The sequence below is a fragment of the Pristiophorus japonicus genome, unplaced genomic scaffold (genome assembly GCF_044704955.1).
Source record: "Pristiophorus japonicus isolate sPriJap1 unplaced genomic scaffold, sPriJap1.hap1 HAP1_SCAFFOLD_1843, whole genome shotgun sequence".
In the NCBI taxonomy this organism is placed as follows: domain Eukaryota; kingdom Metazoa; phylum Chordata; class Chondrichthyes; family Pristiophoridae; genus Pristiophorus; species Pristiophorus japonicus.
Genome location: NW_027251530.1, coordinates 457 through 16165, shown reverse-complemented (window position 1 = coordinate 16165; position 15709 = coordinate 457). Strand labels below are relative to the sequence as shown.

General features: G+C 46.4%; 1 protein-coding gene across 1 annotated transcript; it reads right to left on the bottom strand.

Moving 5' to 3' along the window:
• Window positions 1–1427: 1427 nt before the first annotated feature.
• On the bottom strand, window positions 1428–1739 carry LOC139243734 (histone H4). The gene has a single exon (XM_070870846.1). The coding sequence runs from the start codon at window positions 1737–1739 to the stop codon at window positions 1428–1430; it is 312 nt and encodes a 103-aa protein (XP_070726947.1).
• Between the last annotated feature and the right edge of the window lie 13970 nt (window positions 1740–15709).

Here is a 15709-nt window from a genome sequence, read left to right as displayed (position 1 = left end):
TGAAGCCGAGCTGTGTCCGTTTACTGACTGCTGCCGTTGCGTCTTTTATTTCGCCGGTTACAGAATTTGAAAGCGAACAGAATAAACACGAATTTAGACCGGACTCTAAAACGTGTCTGAAATTTATGATGGGTAATGTGGAATTGAGACATTGTAAAGGCGTTGATGGTCTGATGGCGGGCATTTCAAATTTAAAAATTAGTTTGGGGTTTGACAATTTGGCGCCGTTACCTTCAGCCCTTTTCTCATTGCGGCCTGTTGATTGGTGAATCACGCTCTGGTGACATGAACAGTCCAATGAGAATCAGGACAGAGGGACCAATCACAAGCGCCTCCACTGCATTCCTCCTGAATGTATAAGAAGGGCGAGTGCCGGAATAAAGGTCTGTTTCGTAATGCACGTTGAAAAGAAACAAAATGTAAATGTACTGTCACCCATTCCGTGTACTGTATAGTGACACATGTAATGTAATTTGTCGAATGTACTACAATGTATCCCGTATTGTACCGAATAGTACTTGATATGAAAAGCAAGGAAATGTATCCAACGGAACTGCCGTCAGCACCCAAATGTAGTGTATGGGATTGCTGACCGCAGCTAAATGTACTGAACTGCTTTTGAATGTACTGTACAAATTTTTATATGAATAAAGTATATTTTGAAATAAAAAATAAATAAATAATTCCTTATTGTTTGTGTAAGTGTTTGTGAGATTGTGGAAAAGTCGGGAAGAGGAAAAGGTGCCGGGAAAGTTCCAACCTGCAGTTGGCCATCCGCAACGACGAGGAGCTCAACAAGCTGCTGGGAGGAGTGACCATCGCTCAGGGCGGGATGTTGCCCAATATCCAGGCTGTGCTGCTGCCCAAGAAAACCAGCGCCGTGAGCTCCAAAACAAAATGAAACAGCGAAACTTTAATCTAATAACCCAAAGGCTCTTTTCAGGACCGCCCACAGTATCGGTGAAAGCGGCAGGTTACCGTCTGAAGCGACCTTGAGTTGCTTTAGTCAGTTTTAAATTCTCCGTGTTTGCTTGTCTCCATGTGCTCACACTTGCTTTCGGTTGTCTTAATTCCGCCACCCTCGATATAAAACAACTCACTCTGGCGCATTAACGAGATGAAATTTAATAAAAGGGCCTGGCTGAATTCTGGTCTCAGATTTTGAATGTTGGAAGAGAGTAAGCGGAGGAAGGAAGAAGCCATTAACGCGCAGGTTCTTAAAAATTACATTACTCCTTAGATCTATTACTATTTCCCGAACAATTAGCGAGTGTTCGGGAAATCTAACCACATTCATAAATATCTTGAACCAATTACCATCACAATATATCCCCGCTCGCGTTCCCAGGTCACTGCTCTCTCTGTGAGGTGTTGGGTGGCTCTTAAAAGAGCCTTTGTTTTGTGCCGAGTAGAAAGGGTCGAATGGTTTAGCCGCCGAATCCATAGAGAGTGCGACCCTGCCGTTTCAGAGCGTACACCACATCCATGGCAGTGACAGTCTTACGCTTAGCGTGTTCAGTGTAGGTGACCGCGTCCCTGATCACATTCTCCAGGAAAACCTTCAAAACCCCGCGGGTCTCTTCGTAGATCAGACCCGAGATCCGTTTGACACCACCACGGCGAGCCAGGCGGCGGATGGCTGGTTTGGTGATGCCCTGGATATTATCACGAAGCACTTTACGATGTCGCTTGGCTCCGCCTTTGCCCAAGCCTTTGCCTCCTTTACCTCTGCCACTCATGATCGTTATTCACTCAAGTCGCTGCTGAATGAGAAACAAACTGCTTCTGGCTTCTTTTTATAGAGCTGACCCCGACCTGACTGAGAAAGCGTCAGAGTGAGTGAGACGAGGAGGGGAGGAGTGAGACCGGGAGGGGAGGTGACAGACTGAGAGACCGGGAGGTGAGGAGACAGACCGGGAGGGCAGGAGAACGACTGAGAGCGCGGGAAGGGAGGTGACAGAGCAGAGAATAACCTCTGATCGTCCAGCTCCAGTTTCAATTTTCTTCAAACACCCAATTTCAAACCGTTTATTGTCAGTAAAACCGGAACTCAGCGCTCCTCACATATGAAACCAGAAATTATATGATCACCAAGCCTGCCTGCGTTTCCCTCTCCTCCGAAACTGAGATATATATAACAGTAACTTGTATCCTACCCATCCTGTGCTCAACACCCAGACACAGCGATCAGAGACTAACAGACATACACACTGTATCAGTCTTAAATTTCGTATCAGAGTCCCCATATTACTCAAGAACAGTATCCCAGCTACATGTACAGCACGACAGAGACACAGTAGCAATCTTACACTCCCTCACTATGTATCCATAAATTGAAAGTATCACACCTTCATGTACAGCACCAGAGAGAGAATGAGCGAGAGACAGTATCGGTATTACACTGCATATCAATGTGTCCATATCACGCTCAATAACAGCATCCAACATTCATATATACAAGAGTGAACAGATAGTGACAGAGAGGGGGCGAAGGGAGAGAGGCAGAGTGAGAAGGGCGGTGAAAGACAGAGATAGTATCAGTTCCAGACTGACCTGTAAATTCCCGTTCGATCCAGAAAGAACCCATTGGATAGACAGAAGATGCAGTCGCGTTGTACACAGATCTCTTACCAGACAGACACAGTATGAATCCCACACTCCGGAAAAGTGCCAGAGAGTGAGGAAACAATATTGTATCTTTAACCATCTCATGCCTGTTGTATTCTCTGCAGTTTTACAGCTCAGGACGATTCGATATTACTCTCATTGACCGAAACTTTCACTCTGATTAAATTAATCTGGGACGGTGGCTGTCAGATATTAAGTCCTCCTGTTCTGACCCCCTCTTTTCTCTCATGTTTCTGCAGGATAACTTTCTGAAGACAGACTCATGAAGAATAAACACTTGTAGTTTTTAACTACTTAGCAGCTTTTTGCCCCTTTGCTAATTATAGCAATTCAACTATTCTCAGGATTTATTTAATTCAAACTAGGATACTCTTTTTCAGATTATAACAAATGCTTTTAATACAGGTATATTGAGTAAAAACAGAGATTTATCAAGTAAATTACGTTCTGCTACAAAAAGTAATACTTAACAAATTATAGCCACAGCCTGTTTCCCAAAAGCGTTCCCTCGAGCTGACCGTGGTGCCAACCTCTTATCTCCTGTTGTATTGATTCGCACTGCCTTCCTGGTAAAAGAGCTGTTACTTTATACCCCTTTCCTCCCATTCAAAGGCTGTGAAAATCTGCAGCTGTTTCAGCCTTACAATAGATCATATTGAGTCTACTGCTTTTGACCTTCTATGTTATCTCTATCTCCCCTCCCTCTCTGTGGCAGGAATCACTACTTTGAGAACAATTATACAAACCATGTCACACAGAATTGTGATGAGCTTGGCTTTACAAAATTATGATAAGAAATGGTACATTCTGCATACTTTTATCATTGATTAATAATTTTGGCCTTCATCATTCTAGTTCTAAACGCAGCTGTATCAGCAGTTAATAAAATAGCCATATTTGCTGATGATACAAAGATAGGTGGGAAAGCAAGTTGTGAGGAGGACACAAAGAATCTGCAAAGGCATATAGATAGGCTAAATGAGTGGACAAAAATTTAGCAGATGGAGTATAATGTAAGAAAATGTGAGATTATCCACTTTGGTAGGAAAAATAAAAACACAAATTATTATTTAATTGGGAGAGATTACAAAATGCTGCAGTGCAGATGCATCTGGGGGTCCTTGTACATGAAACACAAAAAGTTAGCATGCAGGTACACCAAGAAATTAGGAAGGCAAATGGAATGTTGACCTTTATTGCAAGGGGGATGGAGCATAAAAGTAGGAAAGTCCTCCTACAACTGTTCAGGGCATTGGTGAGACCACACCTTGAGTACTGTGTACAGTTTTGTTCTCCTTATTTAAGGAGGGATATACTTGGAGGCAGTTCAGAGCAGGTTCACTAGATTGATTCCTGAGATGAAGGGGTTGTCTTATGAAGAATGGTTGAGCAGGTTGGGCCTATACTCATTGGAGTTTAGAAGAATCAGAGGTGGACCCTGAACCATGATCCCACTACCAAACATCAAGCCATAATTTCCCAGAACTTCACTGACTTCATCTCCTCTGGAGATCTTCCCTACATGGCCACCAAACTCATAGTTCCCCAACCCTGCACAGCTTACTTCTATCACCTTCCCAAGATCCACAAACAGGACTGCCCTGGTAGACCCAAGATTTCAGCCTGTTCTTGCCCCACAGAACTGATTTCTGTATCGGCGCCGTTTCCTGTTCTCGCCCGGAACTAAAAAATCTCATTCACTTTGCATCCAATTTACACCCTTCCCTTTCACATGATCCATCTCCGACTCTTCTACTTGGACTACATTTCCTCCCACCTCACTTCCTGTGAGGACTCCATTCCATTATCCCAGTTTCTCCATCTCCATTGCCTCTGTTCTGAAGAAGCCGCCTTCTGTGCTAGTGCTTCCGATATTTCTTACTTTTTCCTCAACCAAGGATTCCCTTCTATCGTAGCTGACATCGCCCGTGACCATGTCCATTCTATTTACTACACTTCTGTTCTCACCCCTTCCCCTCCTGCCCAGAACCACTACAGGGTTCCCCTTGTCCTCACCTTTCACCTCACCAGCCTCCACGTTCAACGGATCATCCGCCGCCATTTCCGCCACCTCCAGCGTGATCCCACCACCAATCACATCTTTCCCTTCACTCCCTTTTCAGAATTCCGAAGGGACTGCTCCCTCCGTGACAACCTGGTCCACTCCTCAATCACCCTCAGCACGCTGTCCCCTTTCCACAGCACCTTCCCGTGCAAGCGCAGGAGATACAACACCTGCCCTTTTATCTCCTCCCTTCCCACTGTCCAGGGCCCCAAACACTCCTTCCAGGTGAAACAGCCATTTACTTGTACTCCTTTCAATTTATTAGACTGTATTCGCTGCTCACAATGCGGACTCCTCTACATTGGGGAGACCCAATGCAGATTGTGTGACCGCTTTGTGGAACACCTCCGTTCAGTCCGTAAGCATGACCTCGAGCTTCCAGTCGCCTGTCACTTTAATTCTGCGCTCCACTCCCACTCTGATCTCTCCGTCCTCGGCCTCTTATACTGTTCCAATGAAGCTCAACATAAGCTGGAGTTACAGCACCTCATCTTTTATTTAGGCATTTTGCAGTGAGTTCAACAATTTCAGACCATAACCCATGCCCCAGTGTTTTTTTCTCTGTTTTTTCCTCTCTTTCTCATGGCAGCGGTTGATGATTTTTCCATTTACACCCTATCTAGACTCATCTTTTGTTTCTTAACTTGTCCCATTACCATCTCCTTTTGCCTTGCACCATCATCCCTTTTGTCTCGTAATCTCTTCTCCCTTCCATCCGATCACAGACCTTCCCTTTTTTCTTTCCTCCCCTCCCCCTTTCCCTGACTCTACACATGTTTAAAAAGCTGTTACATCTCTAACTGTTTCCAGTTCTGATGAAGGGTCATTGACCCAAAATGTTAACTCTGTTTCCTCCACCTGAGGCACATGGAACAGTGCAGGCAGGTTCTTCTCACACACTGTAGCTACATTTGCACTCACAGAGTGCAGAGACACAGACAACTCATCAATCCCCCACTCTCAGACAGCAGAAGTATTCTGTTAGTGATTTAAAATTCCAGAGACATATTTTCAATCCAGCAGTCAAACAGAGCAGGAGAGACAGGCGCTGTTTTCATTTCATCCCAACTCAGTACCACTGACAGGTAGATATATAAATCACAGGTTGGTGGAGGATGCTTGCCTTACGGAAGTTTAGTGTAAGGCCCATGCTTTCGTACGCCTCGGTGATGATGTTGACGATGGCTTGGAGTTCAGCCTCTGAATGTGCGCAGACGCAAGCGTCGTCCGCGTACTGTAGCTCGACAACAGAGGATGGGACGGTCTTGGATCTAGCTTGGAGGTGACGAAGGTTGAACAGGTTCCCACTGGTTCTATAGTTTAGTTCCACTCCTGCAAAGAGCTTGTTGAGCGTGAGATGGAGCATTCCACTCGGAACTCCTACATGGCAGGTGATATCTAGGTGGGCAGAGGAAACGTTTCAAGGACACCCTCAAAGCCTCCTTGATAAAGTGCAACATCCTCAATGACATTTGGGAATCCCTGGCCAAAGACCACCCTAAGTGGAGGAATAGGATCTGGGAGGGCGCTGAGCATCTCAAGTCTCGGCGCCGAGAGCATGCAGAAAACAAGCGCAGGCACCAGACTCCCCACCCACTCTTTCCTTCAACGACTGTCTGTCCGACCTGTGACAGAGACTGTGATTCCCATGTTGGACTATACCGTCACCTGAGAACTCACTTTTAGAGTGGAAGCAAGTCTTCCTTGATTTTGAGGGACTGCCTATAATGATGATATAAATCCCAGTCCAAAATCACAGCCACTATCCGATTGAAAGGCACAATCCCATAATATGCAGCCTTAGCTACAAATTAAATAACAGATAGACTTGACACATAGTACCTGACTGAAAGGTACACAATGAATCCCAATAATTACCCCGACAATAAATGATATACCCACCCACAACACACAAACTATCTATGTAATTCTATGTAGACTGAACCCAGACTGAAAAACTGTCCCAGAGACAAACAGCTACAGAATTATGCACATACTCACATACAGTACCAGAGAGTGGTACTGAGTTGGGGTAAGTTATACACTCACATACAGTACGTGAGACTGACAGAGTTAAGAATGATACTCACAAGAACACAGAGATTGACGTCTACGGAATGAATATCACACTCACATTCAGTACCAGTGTGTGACAGATGCAGTATTGTTTCCACACTCACACACAGTACCATAAACTGATAGATACAGAATGAGCCGCTCATTCACATAAAATACCAGAGGCTGACAGAATGAATTCCACACTTGTACACACTAAGCCACAGACTGAGAGATACAGAGTGAATCACACTATCATTCAGTTTCAGAGACTGGAATGTAGCAACTTAATCTTATACACAGTACCAGAGACACACGGCTACAGAATTAAGCTCACTCTCACAGGCAGAAGCACAGACTGACAGATACCGAATGAGATGCAAACTCACATACACTACCAGAGACTGACAGATACAGAATGAATCCTACATCACACACAGTAATAGAGACTGATAGACAGGCAATGAATTTCACTCACATTCTGTCCCAGAATCTGATAGATGGGGAATTAATTTCACTCACATTCAGTGCCAGAGACTGACACATAAAGAACAAATCTTGCTTTCACGTACAGGACACAGGCTGACTGATTTAACTAGTGTTTGCTCTAACAAAATGTAATCTCCAATGTAAGCTCATCTCCATTCCTAATATTTCTAAATCACACCTGTCTGATATAATGGCACAGAAATTCCGATGTCCCGGGTCCGTACGAAATTTCTATGGACCCGGGAAGGCATCGTAAAAGCAAGTTTTCAGCGCGCAATGCATACAGTACCTGAGACTGACAGAGTTAAGAATGATACTCACATGATTTGTCAAGTTTCTGGCCTGACAGATCCAACGCATATCGGGAGCGAGGACACTTGCAGGGCAAGATTTCCAACATTTACGAATATCTTGCCCTGCAAATAGCCTTTAAAATCTTGCGCCTGAAAAAGCAGGCATATAGCCTACTTTTACAGGCGCAAGTGTTTAAAAATACACAAAAACATTTTAAAATAAAGTTGTAAAGACATATTTTATTGTTAAAAACTCTTCCCACTAAGGCAAGTTTATTTTAAGGCTTAATTAAAAAAACTTTTTAAAATGTCGGGAAAATATATTTGTTTATAACAACTTTAATTTAAATGAATGTAGTTTATTTTCTATTTTTTATTGTGTTTTGGGTGTTTGGGGGTGGGGTTTCTCATTCATAGTATGAATGAGAATCTGTACTACACCTGATCGGCTGCTGTCACCAGATATCGGCGCCAAACCCCGGAACCTCCCTCGGGGGCCGGCGCCTCACAACTTGAGCCGCCTCGGGGAAATCCCCTCCGTGCTTTTCAGTTCCGCGCGGAGGGGTTTCCTGTACGGGCTGCTCCTGCACACCCTCAACTTTGCCATCCTCGCCGGCCGTCCGGACACGCCATGGCGTACCATCTTGCCGTCCGGAGGAGGCGGGGGTCCCCGATGGAGGGCACTCTACGCAGGGGTCCTCCCACTATTCATCGGGGACTTGGCCTGGAGGGTGGTGCACGGAGCAGTGCCGTGCAATAAATTTTTAAGCCGGTTCACGGACTCCCAGGCCGCCTGCAATTTCTGCGGTCTGGAGGAGTCCGTGTTCCATGTTTTTATTGAATGCACAAGGTTGCAGCCCCTGTTCCACTATTTGAAGGGGCTGCTCCTGAAATTCTGGCTGCACTTCAGTCCCACTCTCCTGATCTTTGGGCACCCTGTGCGAGGGGGAGCGGGTAGGTCCAAGGGCCTCCTCGTAGGACTGCTCCTGGGCACGGCCAAGGGTGCCATCAGCCGGTCCAGGCAGCGGGCGGTCGAGGGGGTCGTTCAACCTGACTGCCTGCCTCTCTTCCGCTCTTACATCCGGTCCAGGGTGTCCTTGGAGATGGAGCACGCGGTGTCCACCGGTACGCTCGCGGCCTTCCGCGAGAGGTGGGCACCGGAGGGACTGGAGTGCATCATCACGCCCGGCAACCAAATTTTAATTTGATTTTACGTTTTTTAAGTTTAATTTGTTTTAATTGCCGGTGCTTTTAGTGTCCCCCTCTCCTTTTATAGGGGGCACTGGAAAAAAGGAAAAATTTGATTTTAGTGCCCAAAAAAAAAACCCACAAAAAAACCCCCAAAAAAAAACAAAAAAGGGCCTTGTAAATGTCTTGTGTGTGTCATCCAGGTCGGGTGGCACGGATACATGTTTTATGTTTTCGCAGGTAAACTCAAAAGAGTTTCATGCCCAAGGAACCAATCGTGGAGCAGTAGAGGCGTGTCCTGCTCAGTTGGAGCTGTGAGCAGTGAGGAGAGCTGCTAGCAACCTGTGCTCCTGACTGGAGAGCCCTGAGACCAGCCCAGGAGGAGAAGGAAGAAAGGGGCTTCAACACCAACTTCTATCCAGAGGGAGAGGAGGAGAACAGAAAACTTTCCCGACCTGCGCACGTCCCCACGTGCACGCGCTGCGTCGTGCAGTGACGAGAGGCAGCAGGCTCGGAAGTTCCAATGGGCGCAGCAGCAACCAGTGCGCATCTTTTTTCTCTTTTTCTTTTGTTTGCCCGCGGTAAGAGCTGTACCGGAATTTCAGGGCCAATGTGAACAATGATTGTCTGTTGTGTCCATGTCAGATCTGTAAACTTTGCTGTACTGGAGATTGGTGACATCTACTGGCCAGAAGTGAGAATTGCAACATTCATTCATTCATAGGCAGTCCCTCGAAGTGAGGATGACTTGCTTCCACTCCAAAAAAGGATGAGTTCACAGGTGTTTCAATGAAGGACCTAATATTCCAGATCCCGAACTACATCCTGAAGGGTGGAAGATGCCTGTGCGTGGATTTTTTAAACGTGTGGTGGCCGTTGCACACCAGCCACCACACGGGCTTAGAAACATAGAAAATAGGTGCAGGAGTAGGCCATTCGACCCTTCTAGCCTGCACCGCCATTCAATGAGTTCATGGCTGAACATGCAACTTCAGTACCCCATTCCTGCTTTCTCGCCATACCCCTTGATCCCCCTAGTAGTAAGGACTTCATCTAACTCCTTTTTGAATATATTTAGGCTTGACAGAGTTAGGTCTTGGTCCAGTGGCAAGGGTTATTCAAGACGACTGGAGACCTGCTCTGCTGCACGGGCCTAGTGCGCACACATATTGCAGTGTGGGCTGGTCCGTGCTGCCCGTGGGCCCCTGGCCCCAAACTCACGCCTCTCCTGGGCCCCATCACATCCCTCCACAGTCTCTCACTGCTCCTGCTGTGACTGCCCATGCTCCAGTTACCGACCTGGACCTTGATAACATCACTCTTCGCTGCTGTCGCCCTCCTGCACCAGCTCGTGCTGCTCTCTGAAGTTACTTTATGGCTCGGCTGCAACATAGCAGAAGAAACTCACATTTTCTTTCAGGGTTACAGAAACAGTGCAATGTGAGGAAATAGTTTCTGTCTGTAAATTCTACACTCATACTGTTTCACATTTTTACATTGAAAAATAAAAACAATCCATTCTAATGTTAGTCTTTATTGATCTGATATTTGTAAATTTGCCCTGTTATTTTTTACACTACATTGAGCAGATTCAGAAAAATCAATGAATTTCACCGAATCCGAGTATTTGTATAAAAACAGAAAATGCTGGAAATCTCAGCAGGTCAAGCTGCATCTGTGGAGAGAAACAGAGTGAATGTTTCAGGTCTGTGGCCCTTCACCACAACTGGAACATTTTGAGATGTAACGGATCTGTTACATCTCTGTCTGAGTACGGGATACATAAGAACATAAGAATTAGGAGCAGGAGTAGGCCATTCGGCCTCTTGAGCCTGCTCCGCCATTCAATCAAATCATGGCTAATCTTCTACCTCAACTCCACTTTCCTGCACTATCCCCATATCCCTTGATTCCCTTAATATCCAGAAATCTATCGATCTCTCTCTTGAATATACTCAAAGTCTGAGCCTCCACAACCCTCTGGGGTAGAGAATTCCAAAGATTCACCACCCGCTGAATGAAGAAGTTTCTCCTCATCTCAGTCCTAAATGGCTGATCCCTTATTCTGAGACGATGACCCCTGGTTCTAGACTCCCCAGTGAGGGGAAACATCCTCCCTGCATCCAGCCTGTCAAGCCCTGTAAGAATTTTATATGTTTCAATGAGATCACCTCCCATTCTTTTAAACTCTAGAGAATATAGGCCTAGTCTACTCAATCTCGCCTCATAGGACAATCCCCCCATCGCAGGAATCAGTCTGCTGATGTCAAGTATATCCTTCCTTAGGTATGGAGACCAAAACTGTACACAACACTGGAGGTGCTGTCTCACCAGGGCCCTCTATAATTGCAGGAAGATGTCTTTACTCTGATTCTCTATTCCTCTTGTAATAAAGGACAACATTTGCTTTCTTAATTGCTGCTGTAACTGCATGTTAAATTTCAGTATTTTGTGTACAAGGACACCCAGGTCCCTCTGAACATCACCATTTAATAAATACTCTGCTTTTCTATTTTTCCTACCAAAGTGGATACTATCACATTTCTCCACATTATATTCAATTTGCCCACTCACTTAGCCTGTCAATATCCCCTTGAAGTCTCTTTGCATCCTCCTCACAACTTACATTCCCACTTAGCTTTGTATCATCAGTAAACTTGGATATATTACATTTGGTTCCCTCATCCAAATCATTGATATAGATTGTGAATAGCTGGGGCCCAAGCACTGATCCTTGCAGCACCTCACTAGTTACAGCCTGTCAACCCGAAAATGATCCGTTTATTGCTACTCTCTGTTTTCTGTCCGTTAACAAATCCTTAATCCATCCCAGTATATTACCCCCAATCCCATGAGCCCTAATTTTGTTCAATAACCTCTTGTGTGACATCTTATCGAATGCCTTCTGAAAATCCAAATACACCACATCCACTAGTTCCCCCATATCTATTCTGCTAGTTACAACCTCAAAACACTCTACCAGATTTGTCAAACATTATTTCCCTTTCACAAATCCATGTTGACTCTACCCAATCCTATTATTATTTTCTAAGTGCCCTGTTACCACGTCCTTAATAATGGATTCTAGCACTTGCCTTACTATTGATGTCAGCCTAACTGGTCTGTAGTTCCCCGTTTTCTCTCTTCCCTCCTTTCTTAAATAGGGTTACATTAGCTACCTTCCAATCTGCAGGAACCATTCTAGAATCTATGGAATTTTGGAAGATGACAACCATTGCATCCACTATCTCAATAGCTACCTCTTTCAAAACCCTAGGATGTAGGCCATCGGGTCCAGCGGATTTATTGGCTTTCAGTCCCATTAATTTCACCAGTACTATTTTTTTACTAATACTAATTTCTTTCAGTTCCTCATTGATGCTAGTCCCTTGGTACTCCACTATTTCCGGGAGGTTTTTCGTGAAGACAGACACAATGTATTTGTTTAATTTCACATCCATTTCTTTATTCCACATTATAATTTCTCTTGTCTTAGCCTGTAGGGGACCCGCATTTACTTTTGCTAATCTTTTCCTTTTTACATACCGATAGAAGCTTTTACAGTCTACTTTTATGCTTCTCGCTAGTTTACTCTCACATTCTATTTTCCCTTTCTTTATCAATTTCTTGGTCCTCCGTTGCTGAATTCTAAAATGCTTCCAATCCTCAGGCTTACTGCTCTTTGTGGCGACATTATAAGCCTCTTCCTTTGATCTAATACTAACTTTAACTTTTCTTGTTAGCCACGGTTGAAACACTTTTTCTGTGGGATTTTTGTGCCATAAAGGAATATATGTTTGCTATAAATTTTGTATGAATTTTTTAAATGCTAGCCATTGCTTGCCTACCATCATACCTTTTAATATAGTTTCCCAATCTACCATAGCCAACTCTCCCCTCATAACTACCTAGTTTCCTTTCTTTAGATTTAAGACCCTAGTTTCAGATTTAACTAAACCATTTTCAAACTTAATGTAAAATTTTTTCATATTTTGGTCACTCTTCCGTAAGGGCCCCTTTAATACAAGGTTATTAATTAACCCTTTCTCATTGCACAATACTAGAACTAAAATAGCCTGTTCTCTAGTTGGTTCCTCAAAATACTGATCTTGAAAACCATCTTATATACATTCCATGAATTCATCTTCCACACTATTACTGCAAATTTGGTTTGCCGAGTCTATATGTAGATTAAAGACCACCATGATTACTGTATTACCTCTAATTTCCTGATTTATGCTGTGTCCTACATTACCACCACTGTTTGGGGACCTATAAACAATTCCTACCATTGTTTTCTGCCCCTTGCTGTTTCTTAGCTCCACCCAATTGATTTTACTTCTTAATTTTCTGCTTATTTTTACCCAAAACTCTGCTCTGTTCTAGAGCCTTGACAGTTATCTTGCTGCTTTAAAATTTACTCTTTCCTGAATCCTCTCACCCCCCTTCATTAGTTTCAAGCCCTGTCTATTGACCTAATTATTCAATTTGCCAGGACACTGGTTCAAGTGGAGCCTATCCCAATGGAACAGCTCGTTCTTTCCCCAGTACTGGTGCCAGTGCCTCATGAAGCAAACTCCCTGCCTCCCACACCACTCTTTGAGCCATGCATTTAACTTCCTAATCTGCTTATCCCTATACCAATTGGCACTTAGTTCAGGTAACAATCCAGAGATTATTAACTTTGAGGTTCTGCTTTTTAATTTGGAACCCAACTCCTCTAACTCTTTCAACAGAACCTCATTCCTAGTTTACGGATGTTGTTGGTTCCTCCGTGGAGCAGAAAAACTGGATCCTCCCCTTCCCACTCCAAGTTCTTCGCCAGCCGCGAGGAGATGTCTTTAACCCTGGCAGACAACACAACCTTCGAAACTCCTGGCCTCGGCTACAGAGACACTTTAAACTATGATTTTTTTTGTTTGCCTTATATTTATTTTAAAATATGGAGTTTATAGCTGTATGTTTTAATCAGATATTGTGTGCAAGTTTTGGACTAGTATTCAATCTGTATCTCTGTCAACACAATTGTAAATAAAGAAAACAGACTTGCATTTATATAATGCCTTTTACAATCTCAGAATGTCCCAAAGTGCTTTACAGCCAATGATGTACTTTTGAAGTGTAGTCAATAATTATATCTTTCAATCTGATAATTGGCCTGGGGTACATAAGGTCATATTCAATCGAGTTTGTGGTAATGAAATTGATACTGTATCTTTCCGTGTGACTCTTACTGAAATTTTTGGACTGGTATGTAATGTCTGCACTAATTAAATGGATACTGTATCTTCTAATCTGATACCGTATGAGAATTTTGGACTGATATGTACCTCAGTCTGCTTCCCCCACCACCCCAGAACTTCTACAAGATGTTAATTTAGCAAGAAAGCCATTACTTCTCATCTCCCACAATGCAATTGGTTAAGTGAACATGCTCAGTAGCCCCCACTGTTAGAAATTAAAGATGCCTAAAAATGTATAAAACTGATACGAAGGCTGTGTTTTAAATCGTTGTTTTGAACTGGAGTCTAAGGGCCCAAGTTTCCACATGATAAAAAACGGGCGCCCCTCTGAGCTGGGCGCCTGTTTTTTGCACCTAAAACGGCGCCGGAAAAAAACTCGCGATTCTGGAGCGCTTTGCAGCTCCTTGTCTGTTTGGCGCGGCGCCCAGGGGGGCGGAGCCTACACTCGCGCCGATTTTGTAAGTGGGAGGGGGCGGGTACTATTTAAATTAGTTTTTTTCCTGCCGGCAACGCTGCACGTGCGCGTTGGAGCGTTCGCGCACGCACAGTGTGAAGGAAACATTGGCACTCGGCCATTTTTGTAGTTCTTTGTAGCCGTTTAATTTTTGAACATTTTTTAATAAAAGCACATTGCCATCAGCACATCAGCACTTGCAGCCTTCTCACTGTCTCCTTCTCCCCCTCCCCCGCGGGAAGAACGGGCGTCTCCTCCCCGCCCCCCGCGGGAAGAACGGGCGCCTCCTCCCCCCCCCACCCCGCAGGAGGAACAGGCGCCTCCTTCCCCCCCGCAGGAAGAACGGGCGCCTCCTCCCCCCCCGCGGGATGAACGGGCGCCTCCTCCCCCCCCGCGGGAAGAACGGGCGACTCCTCACCCCCCCCCGCGGGAAGAACGGGCGCCTCCTCCCCCCCCCCGCGGGATGAACGGGCGCCTCCTCCCCCCCCCGCGGGAAGAACGGGCGACTCCTCACCCCCCCCGCGGGAAGAACGGGCGCCTCCTCTCCCCACCCCCCCCCCCACACCCCGCGGGAAAGAACGGGCGCCTCCTCCCCCCCCCCGCGGGAAAGAACGGGCGCCTCCTCCCCCCCCCCGCGGGAAAGAACGGGCGCCTCCTCCCTCCCCGCGGGAAAGAACGGGCGCCTCCTCCCCCCCCCCGCAGGAAAGAACGGGCGCCTCCTCCCCCCCCCCCCGCGGGAAAGAACGGGCGCCTCCTCCCCCCCCCCCCCCCGCGGGAAAGAACGGGCGCCTCCTCCCTCCCCGCGGGAAGAACGGGCGCCTCCCCCCCCCACGGGAAGAACGGACGCCTCCCACCCCCCCCCCCGCGGGAAAGAACGGGCGCCTCCTCCTTCCCCGCGGAAAAGAACGGGTGCCTCCCACCCCCCCCGCGGAAAAGAACGGGTGCCTCCTCCCCCCCGCGGGAAAGAACGGGCGCCTCCTCCCCCCCCGCGGGAAAGAACGGGTACCTCGTCCCCCCCCCCCCGCGGAAAGAACAGGCGCCTCCTCCCCCCCCGCGGGAGCAACAGGCGCCTCCTCCCCCCCCCCGCGGAAAGAACGGGCGTCTCCTCCCCCCCGCGCGGAAAGAACGGGCGCCTCTTCCCCCCCCCGCGGGAAAGAACGGGCGCCTACCCCCCACCCCCCCCCCACGGGAAGAACGGGTGCCTCCCACCCCCCCCCCCGCGGAAAAGAACGGGTGCCTCCTCCCCCCCCGCGGGAAAGAACGGGTACCTCGTCCCCCCCCCCCCGCGGAAAGA

What these genes read in the sequence shown, in the direction of transcription:
- LOC139243734 (XM_070870846.1), bottom strand. Translation starts at nt 1,739, where the DNA reads ATGAGTGGCAGAGGTAAAGGAGGCAAAGGCTTGGGCAAAGGCGGAGCC.